This window comes from Arvicola amphibius, chromosome X (assembly GCF_903992535.2).
Source record: "Arvicola amphibius chromosome X, mArvAmp1.2, whole genome shotgun sequence".
In the NCBI taxonomy this organism is placed as follows: domain Eukaryota; kingdom Metazoa; phylum Chordata; class Mammalia; order Rodentia; family Cricetidae; genus Arvicola; species Arvicola amphibius.
In genome coordinates, this window is record NC_052065.1 from 123,928,740 (window position 1) to 123,950,758 (window position 22,019).

Consider the following 22,019-nt stretch of genomic DNA (forward strand, 5'->3'; position numbering starts at 1 on the left):
CCATTAAACATAAGCAAGCATGATGGAGTCGATGTATCTCTGTGAGTTCAAGGCTGAGCTGGTCTATATAATGCATTCCAGGCTAGTTAGGGCTACATGGTAAGATCCTGTTCTACATTAAATATAGAGTTTCCATATGGCCCATTTTATTCCTAGGTGTATAGCCAGAAGAAAAAAAATTGCTTAAATTTTTTGTGTTGTCTGTCTGGTTACATTAGAGACAAGTATGTGAAATTCTGATTCAAAGTTTCTGAGTTTATTGAGAATGGTCCTCAGTCTTGGATTGCTTGTCTCTGGTTGTTTTCCTTTGGTGTGCTCAAGAGAGATGGGGGGACTTTGCTAATATATCTATCTTTTTACTCTCTCTTCCACTGCTTAGATTTTCCAAGACTGCTATTCAATAACAACATAATTGGCTGCTACTATGCTTGAGGAAAAGGACGTGAGTTTCAAAGTTGTTAGATATATAGATATGGTGGTTCACAACCACTTCTAATTCCAGTCCTAAAGAATAAGAAACCCTCTTCTAGCCTTTGAGGGAACTACCTGGTACACAAACATGCATCCAGGAAAAACAGACATACATTATAAAGTAATAAAATGTGTAAAATATTACATAATAACTATGTTAAACAAAAGACAGAAACAAGTCAAATGCCCATCAACTAATGACCATATGAATCAACTATGATCTATCTATTCAGCAAAATATTCAAGCAGAAAAAGAATAAAGTACTACTATATACAATGGTATGAAGCTCAAAAATATTATGTAAAATAAGTGATTCCCAACCTGTGGGTCACGACCCCGTTGTATCCTGAATATCAGATATTTTACATTACAACTCATAATAGTAGCAAAATTATAGTTATAAAGTAGCAACAAAAATAAGTTTATGGTTGGAGGTCATCACACCATGAGGAACTGTATAAAGGATCACAGCACTGGGAAGGGTGAGAAACACTGTGTTAAGAAGCCACATTAAAAACGCCATAAAGTGTATGCTTTTGCTTATATGAAATTCTCAGAATAGGTTAACCCACTAAAACAGAAATCCGATTAATAGCTAAATGTTAGTTGAATGGATTAGGAAAAATCAGTAAGTCAGTGAATAAGAGGTAACAATGAAAAGGTATAAGGTTGCATGAATCTTTTTTCCTTTTCTTTTTTGTTGAGGGGAGACTTTGTCCATTATTTGGTTGCTATTAGTTTGTTTTCAAAGGTAGTATCACTATGCAGCCCAGGCATGACTCTAACTGAAGATCCTTCTTCCTCAGGCCTGTCAGTGCTAGAATAACAAGTGTATGCTACCACGACTGACTTTAGGGAGGGAATTTTTAATAGTAAAAATGTTCTGAAATTGATTGGGTTGATAGCCATACAATCTAATGAATATAGTTAAACTACCGAATTATGTACTTTAGAGCAGTGGTTCTCATGGCCCCCAAGGGGTCCAAACAACCTTTATGCAAGGGTCACCTAAAAACACTGGAAAACACAAATATTTACATTACATTTCATAATAGTAGCAAAATTACACTTAGGAAATAGCCATGAAAATTTGGTTGGGAGTCACCACAACATGAGGAATTATATTAATGGGTCTTTGCATTAGAAAGGTTAAGAACCACTGGTTTAAAGGAATAAATTTTATAGTATCTTATTTGCATATTAATAAATATGTTACCAACACCAATATTGAATGCACATTAAAATCTAAAATAAAAAATGTAAAAGCTGCAATAAGCACAACTGAGTCACACACACGCACGTGCACACACATACACACACACAACAGAAGAATGATTCTCTATAAAAGTAAACCAGATTTTCTTGAGTTCTTTATATATTTTGGAGATCAGACCTTTGTCTGATGCCGGGTTGGATCTGGCTTTTGGGGAGCCTAGTCTGTTTGGATGCACACCTTCTTAGACCTGGATGGAGGGGGGCGTGAACTTCCCACAAGGCAGGGCACCCTGACTTCTCTTATGTCCGGAGAGCAAGGGGGAGGAAGGGAGTGGGAGGGAATGGGAGGATGGGAGGAGGTGGAAATTTTAAATAAAATAAATAAATAAATAAATAAATAAATAAATAAATAAATAAAAATAAAATAAAATAAAGTAAACCAGAGGGCCTCTGGACCAAGGTATATAAGGTTCAACTAATTTGAGATCACTATATAGAAAACAAGAAAAAGAGCTGGATATCTTAAATATCTAACAACTTTGAAACTCATGTCCTTTTTTTCAAGCACATTAGCAGCCAAATATGTTTCTATTGAGCAGCAGTCTGAAAGATCTAAGCAGCGGAAGAGAAAGTACCTAAAGATAGACGTATTAGCAAAGTCCCCCCCATCTCTCACAAGCACACTAAAGGAAACAACCAGAGACAAGCAATCCAAGATTGAGGACCATTCTCAATAAATCCAGAAACACACAAGAAACTTTGAACCAGATTTCATGTGCTTGTCCCTAATGTAACTAAGCAGACAATTAACAGACATTTCAGGAAAGCATCCAAGATGAGTAGCAAGTGCTAATAAAGAAAAAGAACAGAAAAGCGATTTAAATGCAGTTGGAACCATGCAGAGAGAATAAAACTACTTTAAAAGGAAAATCTATTATTATGTTCATATAGATAATTGAAAAGAAGTTCTGAAACAAAAATCAGGATTCCATTAAAAGTAACTCAGAGAGTACGGAAATCTGTTAACTGACAGACATACCACTATGGAAACTGATATGGAAGTTCCTCAAATAACTAAAACTATGGCCAGGATGATAGCTCAGTTGATAATATATCTGTAAGCATGAAGACCTGAATTGGATACCCCACAACCTGAATTTTAAAAGTTTAAAAACAAAGATGTGCCTAGTGACTTGCAGCATTTATGTACTTATAGTCACAACACTAAAGAGGAGATAGCATATCTCTGATGTTTGGTGGCCAGTTAGCCCACCGTACTTAGCTTGTTCCAAACCAATCAGAGACTCTGTCTTAAAAAACCAAGAATAAAACTCACCCAAGGCACATATGTGTATGTGGATGTACGCATGCATGTGCACACACAGGCACACATGCATCGGCAAAGACATGAACATACACGCATACACATATTTTTAAAAATTGAAACCCAAACTACCATATGACCCAGCTATATCACTCCTAGGACTCCAACTCAGCATACTAGTGCTATGGAATAATCTTTTGTACACTGTGAAGATGTGTCACTCAGATTGGTTTAATAAAAAGAAAAATAAATGATCAATAGCTAGGCAGGGTTTTCAGGGCAGAGAGAATGCTGGGAAGAAGAAGGACAGAGTCACCAGCCAGATGCAGAGCAAGGAGGGTGGACACGATGGAGATGAGGTAATAAAGCCACAAGGCAGAAAATAAACTAATAGATATGTGTTGAGTTATAAGAGCTAGTTAGAAACAAGCCTAAGCTATCAGCCAAGCTTTCATAATTGATAGAATCTCTTGTGTCATTTTTGGGGCACCAACAGTCCTGACCAAAAAGTCCAACTAAAAACGGCATCAAATGTGAGGGCACATATTTCCACATAAGACCCAAGAAAGTTTTCAAGAAGGTTCCAAACACAAAAAAAATGGAGGCAAATGTGGCTTCCTAGTCCCATAGTCTCTCATGCCCTCTGTGATACAGACACATCTCTGAGCCGCTGCCTGTGGGCTTGAGCCGCCAGCACACCTTGAGCTAAGCTGGGAGGAGGTTTCAGTTTTGTCATGCAGACAGAAATGGTTACAGATACACAGTAAAACAGATCCAGATGGGGAAAAAAAACTAAACAGGTTACGGAGTGTTTAAAAGAAATGTGTGTAGGCTTTAAAAAAAAAATGAGTATAGACAGTCATAGAAAAAAATACTTTGTAAGTAATAAGATTGGGGCTGAAGAGATGGCTCTGCAGTAAAGAGCACTGACTGCTCTTGCAGAGGACCTAGGTTCAATACAGAGCACCCACATGGCAGTTCACAACTTAACTCCAGGATCCAACACCCTCACACAGACATACCAATGCACACTAATTTTAAAATTTAAAATTTAAAAAATAAAAATAAATGAAAAAAGTAATAAGATAAAGTCTTTAAAGAGGAAACAAAATAATATAAAAAGGATAAGTCACATAGAGATAGGAACTACAAGGGGAATCTGGGTCCTGTATGATGTTGTATTGACTTTAAAATCTTTTGATTACTGATAATCAAACGATAGCTGAGGAGAGACATTGGAACAAACAAACTACTAATTTAAACCAACCTATATATTTCAAAAATGTCTTAACATCAAAATGGAAGAAAAAAAATAAGTTACATTGGGGAAGATATTGTGCTTTTGTTTCCACAGAAAAGGAAAGGCTGTGGATTCATTCAAGGCTTATAGAGATCAGGTTTGATTGGGGTAAACCCCCTGAAAATCCTAGCTTCAGACATAAAGAATTAAACCTAGAAAAATACAAGACAGGTGCTGTATATTTTACCTGCTCAAACAGAAAACAAAACAGCTCTGGCTAGCTTGTATACAATACACAGTCCACAGTAGTATTTTGCATAGTTGTATGCAGATATGTATGTTACCTTTGAAAGTTTATGTGTTTTCAGAGCACAGGACCAGACACCAATGAAAACAGGTGGCCCAGGTGATCCAGCCTCTCAGAGTGCCTCTGTTGCAGTTTCCTCAGAGTTCTACATTCAGAACAGCTTCAAGGCTGCTGTTCTGTGAGATGGTCCAGCCTCAGACTATTCTAGCCAGGAATTTACCATTATCCTAATTTTCTCAAGGTCCCCAAAAGGTGCCAGTGCCCCAAGAAACAGGAAACAATTTAAAAACATAATGCCCTCATTCCAAAGAAGTTGGGTGGGAGGGTTTTGGTTGTTCAATAAATCTTTGTTATCACCTGGGAGTGGGGGGGTTAGGCACAAGTTATTATTGGTCATGGTCAGGGAGGATACTAAGCAAAGAAAATAGAATCTTCATCCTGCGACGGATGGAGATAGAGACAGAGACCCTCATCAGAGGAACAGACTGAGCTCCCAAGGTCCAGTTGAAAGGCAGAAGGAGGGAAAAGACGAGCAAAGAAGTCAGGACCGCGAGGGGTTGGTCCACTAACTGAGGCAGTGTGCCTGGTTCTAATGGGAGCTCATCAATTTCTGCTGGACTGGGTCTGAATGAGCAAGTGATCAAACCGGACTCTCTGATTGTGGCTGACAATGGGAGCTGACTGAGAAGCCATTGATAAAGGCACTGGGACTTGTTTTTACCGCATGTTCTGGCTTTTTGGGACCCTAGTCTATATGGATGCACAGCTCCCTAGGCCTGGATGTAGGGGGAAGGGCCTTGGACTTCCTACAGGGCAGGGTTCCCTGCCCTCTCTCAAGCAGGGTAGGAGAGGGAGGAGGGGGTGTGGGGGAGCGGGAGGGGATTGGGAGGAAGGAAGGAAGTGTGGAAAAATTTTTTAATTTAAATTAAAAAATAAAAAGAAAAAAGAAAATTAGATTCAGGAATTTCATTCTGAAAAGAAAAATGGGATACAGAAATGATAGGATAAGAAAAAGTGGAAAGTACACTTGAACCCATTGGTACAGGAGACCACTTCATAAATATAATCCCAGTAGCACAGACACTGAGAGAAACAATTAATAAATGGGACCTTCTGAAACTGAAAAGCTTCTGTAAAGCAAAGGACACAGTCAACAAGACAAAACAACAGCCTACAGAATGGGAAAAGATCTTCACTAACCCCATATCAGACAGAGGTCTGATCTCCAAAATATACAAAGAACTCAAGAAATTTGTCATCAAAAGAACAAATAACCCAATAGGAGTACAGACCTAACAGAGAACTCTCAACAGAAGAACCTAAAATGACTGAAAGACACTTAAGGAAATGTTCAACATCCTTAGACATCAGAGAAATACAAATCAAAACAACTCTGAGATTCCATCTTACACCTGTAAGAATGGCCAAGATCAAAAAATCACCGATGACAACTTATGCTGGAGAGGATGTGGGGTAAAAAGAACACTCCTGCATTGCTGGTGAGAGTGCAAACTGGTACAACCCCTTTGGATGTCAGTGTGGTGATTTCTCAGAAAATTAGGAAACAACCTTCCTCAAGACCCAGAAATACCACTTTTGGGTATATATCCAAAGGATGCTCAATCATACCACAAGGACACGTACTCAACTACGTGTATAGCAGCATTATCTATCATAGCCAGAACCTGGAAACAACCTAAATGCCTCTCTACCAAAGAATGGATAAGGAAAATGTGGTACTACTATACAGTTGAAAAAAAAATGACATCTTGAAATTTGTGGGCAAATGAATGGATCTAATCAACACCATATTGAGTGAGGTAACCCAGACCCAGATAGACAAGTATCATATGTACTCACCATAAGTGGTTTTTAGACAGAAAGAAAAGAAAACCGGCCTACAATTCACAATCCCAGAGAAACTAGACAACAACAAGGATCCTAAGAGAGACATACATTGATCTAAGCTACATGGGAAGTAGAAAAAGACAAGATCTCCTGAGTAAATTGGAACATGAGGACTATTGGAGAGGATAGAAGGAGAAGGGAGAGGAAGGGGGAAAACCAGAGAAAAATATATAGCTCAATAAAAACAATTTAGAAAAAAAGAAATGATAGGATAAAAGTGTAGATTATTGTATCTACCTTCAACCTAAAAAATTAACTACTAGTCTCAAATATTTTAAACTGGTATGGACTTGTGTATATTGATACAAATTTAAAGCTATTTTTGTTATACTGTATATATATATATATATATATATATATATATATATATATATATATAGGATGGGGGACTTCAGCCAATCGCGTGTTGTATAAGGTGTATCCCCCACCAGGGCCCCAAATAGCCTATAAAACACCCATGTGCGTTTGTTTCCTCCTCTTTGACTTCCTGCGCTCCTGGCTTTTGCGCGATCTTTGGTCATGTAAATTTTCCCTCAATTATTAAAATCTTTTGAATTGAGAGCTGGTCTGGTTATTTATCAATTGACCACACCCAAGATATGTGTGTGTGTGTGTGTGTGTATCTACTCTTGTGTAAGATAATTTTGTATATTGATACACATTTAAAGTTATTTTTGTTACACTGTTTATATGTTTCTACTTTTGTGTAAGATATTTTTTGTATATTGATACAAATTTAAGGTTATTTTTGTTAGACTACATTATGTGATTTTATTTCATGTTTAAGGTATTTTACCTATGCAGCTCCATTTATAAATGTAATGTAAAGTTCTAGTCCTTGAAAGCTATTTATGACAATAAAAAATACAGGTTAGGCTGGGCTGTGGTGGCGCACACCTTTAATCCCAGCACTCGGGAGGCAGAGGCAGGCGGTTCTCTGAGTTCGAGGCCAGCCTGGTCTACAAGAGCTAGTTCCAGGACAGGCTCTAGAAACTACAGGGAAACCCTGTCTCGAAAAACCAAAAAAAAAAAAAAAAAAAAAAAACACAAAAATACTGATGCGGCGAAGATTGGAAATAACCAAAAATAGTCCTTTTATAATTATTTAATTTTAATACAAAGGGAGATAAGGGAACTTACAGAACCAAGGGTCCAGCGGAGTGAGCGCGGGGCAAACGAACGGGGCGCCTTTTGGCTCCCCAATCCTATTTAAGGGGCATGGCTACCCCGCTGGAGCAGCCACGCCCCTGAACGCAGGGATTGGGCCAGCTGCCCCAACATCTCCCCTTTTTTGTCTAAATAAGACAGATTTAGAAACCAAATACAACTATATACAATGGGAACTGATCATATAAAATTACAAAAAGTAAACAATATCAGGCGAGAAGTATATAACGAAGAATTTTTTTAATCACTCTACTTTGAGAAGTCTAAATAATCTAGAAGGTAGCTACCATTATCTAATCTTTAACCCCATCAAAGATCTGAGAAGGAGAGTAAAATTACCAAAGCAACCAAGAAGCACAAACGAGAAACTTCCAAAAAGTGCAACAGAAGACAGAGACAATTGACTACCTGGGCAACCACACGAAGTCTTGATAGCAATGTTGAGGCAACCAACTTTGGCTGAGGCCTGAAAAAACCTGACATACCATTATACAATGGCAAGGAACCTTTAGTAGAACTATCCTATCCTGTCTTGGCAAGATAAGACAATTTTGTTTTATCCACTTATGGATATTTTGTACTTTAGTCAGTAATGGAGGTATGGGCTTTTCTTTGCCCCAAGGCCAGTTCTGTCAAGTAGAAGACAAACTCCCAGTGGAGTGTCTTTGGTGCTCAACGTTCTCTCGGGAGTAGAGCATTGTTGCCAGGAGTGATTGTGTCTCATAAATACAAAACTGTAGGTTAGATTAAAGGCCATGTTCTACAGTTCTTCAAAGAGGTTGAAGATTATGTTATCTATACTAAATATAACCTCTATGTGTCTAAAAAACCTGATTGTCCTAAATATAAATATGACCAACATATAATTTTTAACACTTATGTAACTGTATGACTAATAGAATAGACAACTGTGCAAAAAATGAAGACAATGATTTTCAAATGTAAACAGGGTCCTTACATAAATAATATCTGAGGTAGAAATGTACAGTGCAATATGGTAAACAATGTCAATATAACAATTGTTTTAAACAGAGGTAGTATCATACTCTCATACAATGTTTAACATATCAATATACAAGAATCAACACTCATATAGTTTTTTTTTTAAGAGAAAAAAAAGGAAGAAAAACAATAACTCACAAAAATCAATTATTTCTTTAGATCACCAGTTAATCCCTCCCTCCCCCCCCCCCTTTTTTTTTTTTAAATACATATAGATATACACATAATTTATACCCCTGAGTCCGCCCATTTTCCCAAATATTGTTTATAAATGTTCTTTTACATTTAAAGGGGGAGATGATATAGATATGAATTTGCATTGGTATAGATTTTAAGGTCAATTTTGTTATATGTATATGTATTTCTGATCTTGATTAAGCTATTGTGATAATAGTTCATTTTAAAAACTGTAATGTATAATTAGAAAATATAGGTTGTTAATGGATAATCATCGATTAATAGTCAAGCTTGTAGTCATGTTAGTCATTTTCTAGATGTGCATAGATATATTTCAGATAGGCATTCTTCATATCTTTCAAAGACTACAAAATATGGCATTTAATGTTTTAATAACTTAGGGTTTTTCATGACAATGAGACACGTCTGCTCCTGGCAGCACCAATCTACTTCGAGAGGAAGATGGGCATCGAAGAGGCTACTTATGGAGTTTGTTAGCCATTTGGGCAAGAAAATGCTCTTGCCTGGACTGTTACATAAACTGGACACAAGGAACCCACAGAAAGAGGACTGCTAAACTTGCCTAAAGGTGAGATGGTCTTTCGGGGTTCCTGATTCATAAAAGAGTCTGCGAGACGTTCTGCAGGACACAGCAAAAAGTGACTAAACTGTCTTTGAAATTTCCTGCTTCATAAAAAAGTCTGCTGGACACTATGGGCCTAAAGGCTAAAGATGGATGCCTCAACGGTACAGAGGAACTTTGGGTGACTGTCCAGACAGCGAGTTGTCTCTGTCATTTCTAGAGTTTTATAAGTTACTTATTTCTTATTTACTTAGGTAACATTATATCCTTCTGGAGTCTTTGATAGAGTTAAAAAATAAATAGATAGTTATAGCTTTCCTTAGTTATGATAAAAGATAAAATAGATTTAAATATTGTAACTGTAATACTTGCTTGATAACTGTTTTGTTATATGTAATTTTGCTATGTTAAAGTTAAAGCCTTTCTTTTTTGTTTAAACAAAAAAAGGAAAAATGATGGAGGAGAGTTATCTGTCTATGTTTCTTTCATTGGTTAATTAATAAAAAAAACTGCCTTGGCCCTTTAAAAACAAAAAATTAGGTAGGTGGAATAGACAAAACAAAATTGTGAAAACAAAAAAGTAGAGTTAGGGAGAGACGCTTCAGACAGTCGCCATAGGAGTCTCCATGCTGCTCCTCTCCGAGATGGACTCAGGTTAAGATCTCTCCTGGTAAGCCACACCTCGTGGTGCTACCCAGATTAATAAATATGGGTTAAAAAAAGATGTAAAAATTAGCCAATAAGAGGCTAAAACTATGGGCCAGACAGTGTTTTAAAAAAATACAGTTTCCGTGTAATTATTTCGGGTGTAAAGCTAGCCGGCGGCGGGTGGCAGCCCGCCGCTTCACACTACAAAATACAGGTTAGTAGAGTTATCTATTAACAATCAAACTTATACTCGGGTTAGAATTATATTCAAGGTCAAACAGAGACATTTAAATAGAGATGGTCTTTAAAAATTTCAAAGACTTATAGAATATAGCATTTTAATATTTTACTAGCATAAAGCTTTTCATGACAATATGATACATCTGCTCATGGCAGCCCCAATCATCAGAGAAGATGATGGGCATCAAAGAACCTTCATATGGAGTTAGCTTTCTATATGGCAAAAGTTAGCTACTAGGCAAATAAACTGCCCTTTCCTCAATTGCTGACAGTATAATATCCAGATTGAACAAGCAGGACACAAAAGAAAACATCTGCCAAATTTTGTAAAGACAAGGTAGGACAGCCCTTCAAAGTTCCTACTTCACAAAAAAGTCTGTCACATCTCCTGAGTCTATAGGTCAAAGATGGATGTTCCAATGTTGCAGAGGAACCTTGACTGTCCAGCCAGCCAGCTGCTTCTATAATTTCTATAGGATTGGAAATTGTTTGCTCTGTACTTCCTGTTTACTCAAGTAATATTTTATCCTTCTTGGGTTTCTGATGGAGATTGAAGACTAGATAGTTATAGTTTTACAGTTTTCCTAGTTATAAAATTATAGAAAGAAACTTACATAAGAGATATAAAGTTTATACGGTTGAGAAATATAAAAGCTTAATTTGTTTATCTAAAAATGTTTTGAGGTCAGAAAAGATAGTTTTAAGATGGTAATACAAGTTATAAGAGAAAATTGTTTAAGTATAAAACTTTAAATATATCAAAATAAGAGATAATAGAGTATTTTCTCCAAATACGCCAAATACAAATAGACTGGACATTGCAAATATAATTCTTACTTAATTGCTCTTATTACATATAGTTTTATTAGTTAAAGTTAATACCTTTTCCTTCTATTTTGATAATACCTGATACCTCTTCTTATTGCATATAACTTCACTATGTTAAAGTTAAAATCTTCCATTCATATCTAGACAAAATGTGGTGGAACAATCTTTTGTATACTATGAAGGTGTGTTACTCTAATTAGATTAATAATACGTTAAATGGCCAACAGTTAGGCAGGATTTTGAGGGCAGAGAGCATGGTGGGAAGAAGAGTGAAGTTGCCTGCCAGACATAGGTCAAGCAGGATGGGCACTACAGAGATGAAGTAATAAAGTCATGGGGCAGAAAGTAAATTAATAGAAATGGGTTAATTTAAGTTATAAGAGCTAGTTAGAAACAAGCCTAGGCTATTGAATGAGCTTTCATAATTAATAAGAAGTTTCCATGTGGTTATTTTGGAGCTTGCTGTTGTGACAGAGAAAGACTAGATACATACTAGAGAGATGCTTGTATATCTATGTCTGCAACACTATTTGCAGCAGGCAAGATAGGCAACCAACCTGCATTGTTTTCAACAGGGGAATGGACAATATGGTGGTGTTGAGTGCAGTCTTGTTGAGTGATAATAAGAATGAAATTATGTCATTTGTAGGAAAAAAAGGAATGGAGGTGACTATGGTCAACACACATGATATACTTAAATCAATGTGATAAAATCCATGACCTTGTACAAAGAGTATGTGCCAATAAAATTTAAAAATATGATAGCAGAAATAAAACTCTCAGAAAGAGTAGCAGATAATTTCCAGAATACAGAGCAGAAAGACAAAAATCTTAGGAAATAGAGAAAGGATAATTATAGAAATAGGCCAGAACTCCAATATCAGTACAACAGTTTGAGGAAAGAAAATAAGGAAAATTATGTGGAAGGAAAAAATGAGTTAATTTGGACTGGAGATTCCAGTTTCAGAGTGATCAGCAAGGTACAGGGTACAGCTCAGTTTTAGAATGCTAGCCTAGTACATAAAAGGCCCTAGATTCTACACGTTTACCACAAAAATAAAAAGAAATTATGCCCAAAATACCAAGATAATTAAGAAAACAATGCCAATAAAGAAATTCTAAGTATTAGTTCCATATCATTCAGAGAAAGAGAACTATGTCTCTTGAAAAGTAACAAAGTGGAGTCATTATTTTTTTCTAGAAGTCAGAAAAGAGTAAAGTAGCATTTTCAAATTTCTGAGAATAATCTTTTCTTAGAATCCTATACTTAGTCATCCTAACAACCAAAGCATTAGGGAACAATAAATATACTTGCTCATACAAGTTCTCAAAAACATGCAAATATATTACCTAACATGTATACTTTCTAAATAAACTATTAGATTTATTCTACCAAATGGGGGTAAAACAATGAAAATGACATGAGGCTAGAGAGATGATTCAGCAGTTTATATCACTTGTTGCTTTTGCATAGGACACAGGTTCAATTCTCAGAATCTATGAAGTGCCTCCCAACCACCCAAACACCAGTTCCATGGGATCCCTTAGCTTATTCTGACTCCCAAAGGTATCAGGTACTGCTGAGGGATAATTCTTTTGTACACTGTACAGATTTGTCACTCATATTGGCTTAATAAAACACTGATTGGCCAGTAGCCAGGCAGGACATCTAGGCAAGGCAACTAGACTAGGAAAATTTGGGGAAGAGGAAAATCAGAGAGTCAGTCACCAGACACAGAGCAAGCAAGATGAGAATGCTTTACTGAGAAAGGGTACCAAGCCACGTGGCTAAACATACACAAAAATTAAGGGTTAATTTAAATTGAAAAAGCTAGTTAGTAATGGGTTTGAGCTAATAGACCAAATAGTTTATAATTAATACAAGTCTCTCTGTGTTTCTTTGGGACTGAACAGCTGCGAGACAAAAACTTCCACCTATAAATGGTGCCCATGCACAAATACAGGCAAAACATGCATACACACAAAATTAAATAAATCCTTTTATAAAAAGAATTGGCATGTAGACAGTAGGTCAGGCCACTCAAGAGACCAGTGAGAAGTACCTCCAAATGATATGCACCAAGATCCTGAGATGAAAGCAGGTCAGAAAACTCTAGAAGGTATTTCTCTAAGATAAAATTTAAAGATAGTATATAAAAATATGAGAAAAATCTCTATGATTCTTAAAATTGAAAGAGGTTGGAGTAGGAAGAAAGCAAAGCATATAGAAAATTAAATGAGATAAAAATGGTAAAAAAAAAAACACACAGACACACACACACACGAGAGAGAGAGAGAGAGAGAGAGAGAGAGAGAGAGAGAGAGAGAGAGAGAGAGAGAGAGGGAAAAGCAACCATATTTTACTATATGAGTCATCTGCCCAAAGAAATTCCAGTCTTAATAATTGAGTTAAATATAGCCAATTGATCTAACAAAAATATACTGGAAGCTTTGGAGAAAAAGAATTTCATGCGGATATGGTCATGGGACAAAAAACAGTGAAAGAGACCTAAATCTTCATTTTCTAAAGCAGAAAGGAGAAAGACAAGCATGTTATTTGGAGATAGGGAGGCAAATACCAGAAGAAGCTAAAAGTGGTTGCCTCTGGGGAACAGCAAATATGTATTTATATGTATAAATGTACGTGTGTACTTTGCTTGAGAGAAGAATTGCTGTTTTATATATAACTTTTATATATATATATATATATATATTAGTCAAAGCAGAAAATGAAATTGTTAATGATAAATATTCCAGTATATTTCAAAAAGAATATGTTCAATACTTAAATGATTAATACCTGGAAAAAGGCACATTCTGAATACTTTCTCCAAATTAACTCTGACCTGGGTTTATTCTGACAGTACTTGGCATACATCTGAAAATCATCTTTCTGTAATAAAGAACAAAATCAAATATATTACTAATTTATAAATATGAATTTTTATTTTCAAAAAAAGCTAAGCAACAGAGTGGGTGGCCAACCATGGTAGTGAATATGACATAAAATGGTCTGCTTTGTGTTCCACGGACAGCATGCCCACTGAGCCAGACAACAGGATATATGATTTTACAAGCAATTTCAGAACTCCTGCCTACCAGATTTGACAGAGTAAGAAAAGCCTTATCTTTTTGAACTATTTATTACCATGATCTAATAAGGGCCCAAAATGAGTTTTCTGTGCTTCTAGTCTGTTGGCTGTCTAAATAAAAGAGCTTGCAGCTAACTTCCAAGTTACAAGTAGTTCATGGTTCATCACTGGGACATCATCACATCTAAGCACATGGTTGCAGTTTGTTCTCCCTTGAACCATTTTCCCTAATTTTCTCCGTCTCCTACACATACTTTAACTTTCATCTCATGAGTTTCTTCTATACAGCCACTGTTTATATCCTCAGGCTATGGACAATGTCCTTCTTTTGTGTGCCATAGGACCCTTTGTATATCTCTAATGGAGTATAACTCATTCTGTACATGAATTAGGGTTTCTATTTCTCTACCTAAATGTTCTTTAGCATGGTAGCCACATTGCTCAGCATAGTGCTTGGTGGACAGTAAATATTAAATAGATGGCGATTGAATTGACATATCATCAAGAAACATTTATTAAACCACCACTACTACTACTACTAGACAAGAACTCTGCCAAATTTGACAGGGACAAAGATACATAGGATATAAGACCTCATCAGGTTGGGAAATAATTTACATATATATGTAAAGGTACACAGTAAATATAAAATGTCCTGTAAGTAACACAGTGTTGGGTATTTTTAAGGATGGGCTCTAACTAAGTAGTCCAGGATGGCCTGAGGCTCAAAATTCTCTTGACTCTACCTCCTAAGTGCAAGCACCATCACGTCTTTCAAAGTAGCACAGAGTTAAGAACTAGGGAATTTGAACCAATGGCTGTTTATTTATCCCTAGTTCAGAAATTTTTATGTTTAGAACATGTTGAGAAAGGTAATGTCATACCTTCTTTCTTAGTCCTGTTCTCATTTCTCATTTTTTCTCAGGCTTATTCTCTTCAACAATTTCCAAGGTAAGACAGCTTTTCTAAATTTTCAACAATCTCTTTAATCTAACTGATTCCCAATCAGAAGAGGGTTGATCTCTCAGGAAGAGGAAAAACTAGATAACTAGATGAAGATTTTAAAAATTCTATGGTTACATAATGAGACTCTCTATCATTTAACTTTTGTTTTTTAAAACTGCATCTTTTATTCTAACTTTAACCAAGCTCACAGTGATTTAATTAATATGCTCCAATCTTTCACATCTTCCTAGCTAGGGTGGTCACTGGATTCCTGAGATCACCATTGCTACTACCTGAGTAATTGAAACATTTAATACCAGAGAATAAAGGTGCACCTTGATCACCCTGTACATCATTTTCTTCAAATAAAATAGTTTTACATTAAGAACTTGCTAAAATTGTTGTATCTTTTCCAAAAACATAAAGATATTAAAGGAAAGGGGGTGTCTTGTCTTTAAGCCTGATTTATACAAAAGGTACTTTTGGGTTGCCAACATTTACATAATTTCAAAACAAATAATCAGACTAACCCTTTCCAGGAAACAAGGCCCAACTCTTTCTGGAGCATTAGAACAATCTTCCAGCCTGCTCATAAAAATGCTGTGAAATTTGGAGAGAAAAAAACAGTTATTTTTGACATACAATAAGCCAGTAAGTAGCTCTTTTTTTTCCCATCTTTTGAAACTGGGTCTCCTTATGTAGCCCTGGCTGTCCTGGAACTCACTACATAGATCAGGTTGGCCTCGAACTCACAAAGAGACCCAACTATTTCTGCCTCACTAATGCTGGGATTAAAGATGTGTACCATGACACTCAGCAGTAACTCTTTTTAAAAAAACAAAATCACCAAAAACTTCAGTTTAGCAATTACATACTTGTTATGGAATTCATATATTTCTGCCATATTTCCAAAGAGAACATCCTTTTTATTTCTCAGTAGAGGTGGAATAAGATCAAACATCTGTGGATTGTCCATCTCAGATCTGTAGCCCTATTAAAAAAACAAATAATTTTTGCATTTTAAGTATTTATATTAATGTTTTGTTGAGTCACTGATGATATCAGTACATCAGAGTGGGTACAGCTGTTTGAATTTTAACATTTAAATCCCTTAGTTATCAGAATTATCTGTGGCATTTTTTTTCTTTTAGAATGCAGGATAAGAAAATGAAAGCTTCCACTACATGGTTGGAATAAAAAGGTAGTACTTTGGCCTTCAAGGCTTTTATTGTAGTGTTGGAAACCAAACAGAAACCAACTATGAAAAATTATAGTACAGAATATAAAGGTCTCCTTAAATTGAAAGTTAAGTGCTTAGATTTCTGTTCAGACCAAATTAGTATCATGGCATTTGTGTCAAATGAGTATTTTTATCCCACCCTCAGTTTTTTCCATCTCAACCTCTAAGTAGCAGCCTGGGAATAATTATAACAATGCACCATGTCCCTAAGAGAACAGCTTCTCTTTTCTATAAGAAATTCTAAATCACATATCCCCACTACTGAGAAAGAATATAAATGCCGTCATTAAAACAACATGTATTCTCAAATAACAGCAAATATACACTGCTACCATGGGACAACCAAGGACGGAGAGAGAAACACAAACTGCTTAGAACATTTTCTAATGGAAGTAGCCAGGGACAAGTCAAGAAAATGGGGGGGGGCAACAATTTGCTACACTTACCAACAAAACAGTTAACAGCTCTCCAACATATGCCTTTTCTGTCTGTATCAGCTCATTCAGGACATGGCTACAATGAACAGACCATAATTACCAGTTAATGTCCTACTCACAAATCACGGTACAGTGGTTCAGCTATTATCTTTAGACATAATCTAAGGGAAAATAAGCTAATCTTGTGGAACTACCTGAGGATTTTGTTCCAGCATCAAAATATGAAGCTTATTTTATGGTTTTTGAAATAAGTACCACCCAGAAGGCTCTTAAACAGATTTAAAAGAAAGAAGTTTGGGTGTGGTGGCACACACTTTTAATGCCAGCACTCAAGAGGCAGAGGCAGAATATCTGAGTTCAAAGTTAACATTCATTCTAGGCTTACCAGGGCTACATACCAAGACTCTGTCTCATTGTGGGTGCAGGGTGGGGGCAAGGAAGAAACATGTTTAAGGCTATGTACTAACACAAAAGTGATTTTTAATTCACTTAGATTAAGAATAAATTTACTAAAATGTTGTGGAGTATTATTTTATTTTAAGATGTGTTACATTCATTTTTGCTGTGGAACATTTGTTTAATGATGCAAAGATGTGTTGCATTCTTTTACGCTGCATTTGTTTAACTCTGTGAAGTTATGTTACTTTGCCTGTCTAAAACACCTGATTGGTCTAATGAAGAGCTGAATGGTCAATAGAAAGGCAGGAGAAAGGATAGATAGGGCTGCCAGGCAGAAAGAATAAATAGGAGGAGAAATCTGGGAAGAAAGGAGATCAAGGAACAACATCATGGGCCAGCTACACAGCCAGACGTGGAATAAAAGGAAAGATAGGCAGAAACAGAGAAAGATAAAAGATGGGATAATTTAAAGTTAAGAATAGATGGCAAGAAACAAGCCAAGCTAAGACAGGCATTTGTAAGTAAAAATAAGCCTCTATATGTGATTTATTTGGGAACTGGATAGCAGGCCCCTCAAAAAAAAAAAAAAACAAATAATAAAAACAACCAACAACATTAAAATCTCACAAAACCTATTTGGGAATGAAAGCCAAGTTTTGATCTTTCTGGACAGCTTAATTTCCTTTTCAAAAACCAACACTAGCCAAGCATGTTCCACACTCTCCCCAGTTCCTAGACACATGGTAAAATCATTACCCTCATCTTCACATGGGACAGGAGGAAAACTTAAGACTCTACAGCAATACTGTCTGCCATCTCTATCAAATAAAATACATTTGGTTTTCAACTGGCATATTTAAATTTTACTCCCCTCTGTAATATAAGCAACCCACTTAAACCTCTACCTTTGTATATTTCTTCTTTTCTTTTTTATACTTTAAAGAATTTAGACCCTGTGGTTTTTCTTTCAAAATGAGTCTCTTTCAATTATCTTTAATAATCTTGGGATACATATTTATCTCCACACAATTTGATGCAAACTGCTGGCTATTTCCAACACCAAGATATGAAACTTTATTCCCTTTGGTTTTTTGAGGCAGGTTCCAGTACGTTCCTCTGGCTGTCCTTGAATTATGTAGACCAGGCCAGCTTCAGACTGGAAAGATTCACCTGCCTCTTCCCCCGCCCCCAAGGTCTGGGATTAAAGGAATGCACCTCCAGGCTCAGATCATGATATGAAACTTAGAGGTAAATATTTTCAAGTTTAGAATATTAACATAAGAATAGAAAAGCATGTAAAGGGGCATTGTTAATATCTACGAAGTAGTATCTAGAAACCTATATGGCTTTTCACAAACCACTTCATTGATTTTCATTTCTTTTAAACTGAAAGAAACTGTCATGGCTTTAACTGTCAACTTGTCACAAAACTACAATAGCCTAGGAAAAGCAAACAACAACTGAATAATTGCCCAGTCTGACTTGTGTGCATAAGTCAGTGGGGCATTCTTTCAATTGATGTATGAGGACTCAGCCCAGGCTGGGTGGTGCTACCCCTGGGCAGGTAGTCCTAGACTGTATTAAAAAAGAAAGTTTAGCAAGCTATGGGGAGCAAGCTAGTAAGCAGCATCCCTCCATGGCCTCTGCTTTAGTCCCTACCTCAATAAGCCTGCCCTGACTTCTTCTCATAGTGGACAGTGATCGAGAAATATAAACCAAATAAACCATTTCCTCCCCAAATTGCTTTTATCACTGCAACAAAAAACAAACTAGAACAGATGGTACATCCCAAGGGTACAACCTTTCATTTATTAGTGCAATCATTCTGGGAACGTACAGCATGGCTACTATCATCAGTGAGGTATCTTATACATAAGAAATACACTTACAAAGTAGAATTTACACACTATGTTTTCCCATAAAAAGCAACAATCAGTGTTAACTAACTTGCTATAGTAATTATCTTACCCCCCCCCACATACATACATACAAAATATATATGTATATATATTTATATAGATATCTCATATTGTATATCCTAAGTGTATACACTTTTTCCATTATATTTTACTAATACTAGGAAACACAGGCTTTGGAAAGAATGCATGCTGCTCTAGCAGAGGACCCAGATATAGTTCCCAGGATCCATAGAGAGGCTTACAACCATTTATAACTGCAGGGCCAGGAGCTCTGACTCCCTCTTCTGCCTCTCTGGTCACCAAGCACACACATGGTACACAAATATGTAGACAAAACATTCATATACATAAAATACAAATAGAGATAGATGATAGATAGATAGATAGATAGATAGATAGATAGATAGATAGATAGATTGATGAATTAATGAAAAATAAACACATCTGAACTGGTAAAAAAAAACCAAATCAAACTCTTTCATTTTCCTTTTCAATCTGGAGATGAAAAATACAAAAGTCCTAAATGCGGACTAGGATGTAGTTTAACGGCAGAGCACTTGCCTTACAATCCCTAGTACTACCAAATAAAAATCCTCAGCTCCTGAAACAGACCACAGCTGCTCAAACCTAAATCCAGGATGTGTGACACCCTGCTAGTACTCTTTTAGTGTCCTCATTAGGACCCTATTTTGAAAACATAATTCTGAACACATGAGCCTTGGACACTGAACAGAGTCCCCTGTGAAGAGATGCACATATGAACATAGGTTAAAAAAGAAATAATACTTCTTTAAAATATCCAAGCTATTGTCCAATCTGGGAGAGTGATCAGAATTCCTCTTCTCTTGGCTATCCTTAACGACTTCAATCTGAAATAATAAAAATAAAAGTTCAATCATGTCTATGTAGATACAGTACTTTCTCAAATATATCTAATACCAAATTAACTTCAATCCTAACGTTGAAGGTAAACTGATAGAAAACACTGTATTTTTCCAAAACTTATTCCCCAAGGATACATGCCAGGACCCTCAAGGATGCCTAAAACTGTGAATGGTACTGAATCCTCTACGTACTACACTTTTCCATAGATACATATGCATGCTAAAGAAATGTCATGTACAAATTAGGCACAGTAAGATTAAAAATAATAGTGCATAATAAAATATCTCTTATAATAAAAAATTATATAATTATATAATCTTTTTTCTGAATTGTCCATGATAAACTGGACTCTATCCTTCATACTCATAGTGCCACACTCATTCATGAAAGAAAGCACTATCTCTAGAAAGATAAAGCTTTGCTTAGGTGGGTGGAGGTGGGCAGTATGAACAAGAACTGGAACTGATACACAGCACTCTGCAGAGATGATTCTGAACTTGAGCCAGGACTTGAAAAAATACTGCTCACACACTGGGACTATGCCAATACTTCAATTAAACACAAGGCAGCAAAGTTTTCTTGTACGCGTACGTTTTCAAATGTACAAGGTCAGTGTAATGAGTGGAAAGCATGCCTAAAATCCCCATACTAATTCCGCAGTTATAGCAGCACAGCCAACTTTGAATTCATTAATTAATTGCACTTACTTTACTTAATTGCATGTTGCTCTGAGCTTGAGTCTGTCTCCAAGACTTCTTCACTGTTAGAGAAATGTAAAATAACGTTAAACCAAAATTAAAGTCAACACTTTTAATGACAACATGTGTGCGTGTTTATTGAAAAGAAAGCGAATGCTTTAATATATTTGTTAGTATTTTAAATCACTCTACAGAAGACAGCAATTGGTTAGATGTCTATATAAACCCAGCTTTTTATGGAATATGATTTTGCTATATACTACCCATTTCCTCATTAACCACACAATCGCCTACTTGCCAAAAGAAAGGGGTGTTAAGTAGTCCCAGTTATGTTTATATTTAGTATGCATTCTGCCACACAAACATTCCATCGGATTACAGTTCACTTGCTAACTGGATCAAAGATTTCTTTGAATCATACATAGCCCTACATGTATGAGACCAGGGAAGACCAGGGGAGGGTACTTGGGGAAGGTAGTGAAGAGAACAAATTATGGGGCTGGCAAGATAGTTGATCAAGTAAAAGTGTTACTGCTAACCCTGATGAGCTAAGTTTGCTCCCCAAGACCCATATGATGGCAGGTGAGAAGCAACCCCAGTAAACTGTCCTCTGACCTCCATATGTATACCGTTACACACACACACAAACACACAAATGCAAATAAAAACAAATTATGTATGAAAAGCCATAATGAAATTCATTGCTTTATATATTAACTTAAAATTAATAACAAAAATCCAAGTTGAACCTAGTAAATATAGCATTCAGCATTTATTTGGCACTTAACCCAACCAGGCCCTGAACTAAGTCCAATGGTTTGTTTTCTTTTCTCATCTTCAAGTCTACACTAAGCAATGGAGAACAGTATCTGATCTCATCTTACAGGTAGCACTAAGGCTAATACCTTGTTCAGCAAGTAAAGGTGGTATTTAAATCCACACATACATAAAGGATTTCCAAAATAATTAGTAAAATGCTCATAAAAACCCCTTCACCAAAATTCAAAGTTTTACTCCTTATTTTTAAACAGTAAATTTCCAGCAAGCACTGGGAAAAAACAGGGTGTAGGGTGAACTGGGAATATAGCTCAATGGCAGAGCACTTGCCTAGCATGTGTTCAGTTCCCAGCACTGACAAAAGATGTTTTCGCAGAAACAAGCAAGGGCGTGGACAAATCAAAGAATATATAAAGTTCCAAATCCTGAAGGCTGTTACCTGAGTACTGGCCTCAGCATAGAAGATATATACCCTTTATCTTCCTCTTCTTGGCAAAAGCTAATGGCAGACACATT

At 36.3% G+C, this 22,019-nt stretch overlaps 1 protein-coding gene across 1 annotated transcript in view; it reads right to left on the bottom strand.

Moving 5' to 3' along the window:
• The window catches only part of Mcf2 (MCF.2 cell line derived transforming sequence), a 108,747-nt gene that overhangs the window by 20,943 nt on the left and 65,785 nt on the right, over nucleotides 1-22,019 (bottom strand). The window contains exons 14-19 of the mRNA XM_042054367.1: nucleotides 20,736-20,788; nucleotides 19,930-20,012; nucleotides 16,835-16,901; nucleotides 16,024-16,139; nucleotides 15,679-15,748; nucleotides 13,912-14,004 (exon numbers count right to left, since the gene is read on the bottom strand). Coding sequence (XP_041910301.1) covers nucleotides 13,912-14,004; nucleotides 15,679-15,748; nucleotides 16,024-16,139; nucleotides 16,835-16,901; nucleotides 19,930-20,012; nucleotides 20,736-20,788 — 482 coding nt within the window. The remainder of the gene's footprint in view (nucleotides 1-13,911; nucleotides 14,005-15,678; nucleotides 15,749-16,023; nucleotides 16,140-16,834; nucleotides 16,902-19,929; nucleotides 20,013-20,735; nucleotides 20,789-22,019) is intronic.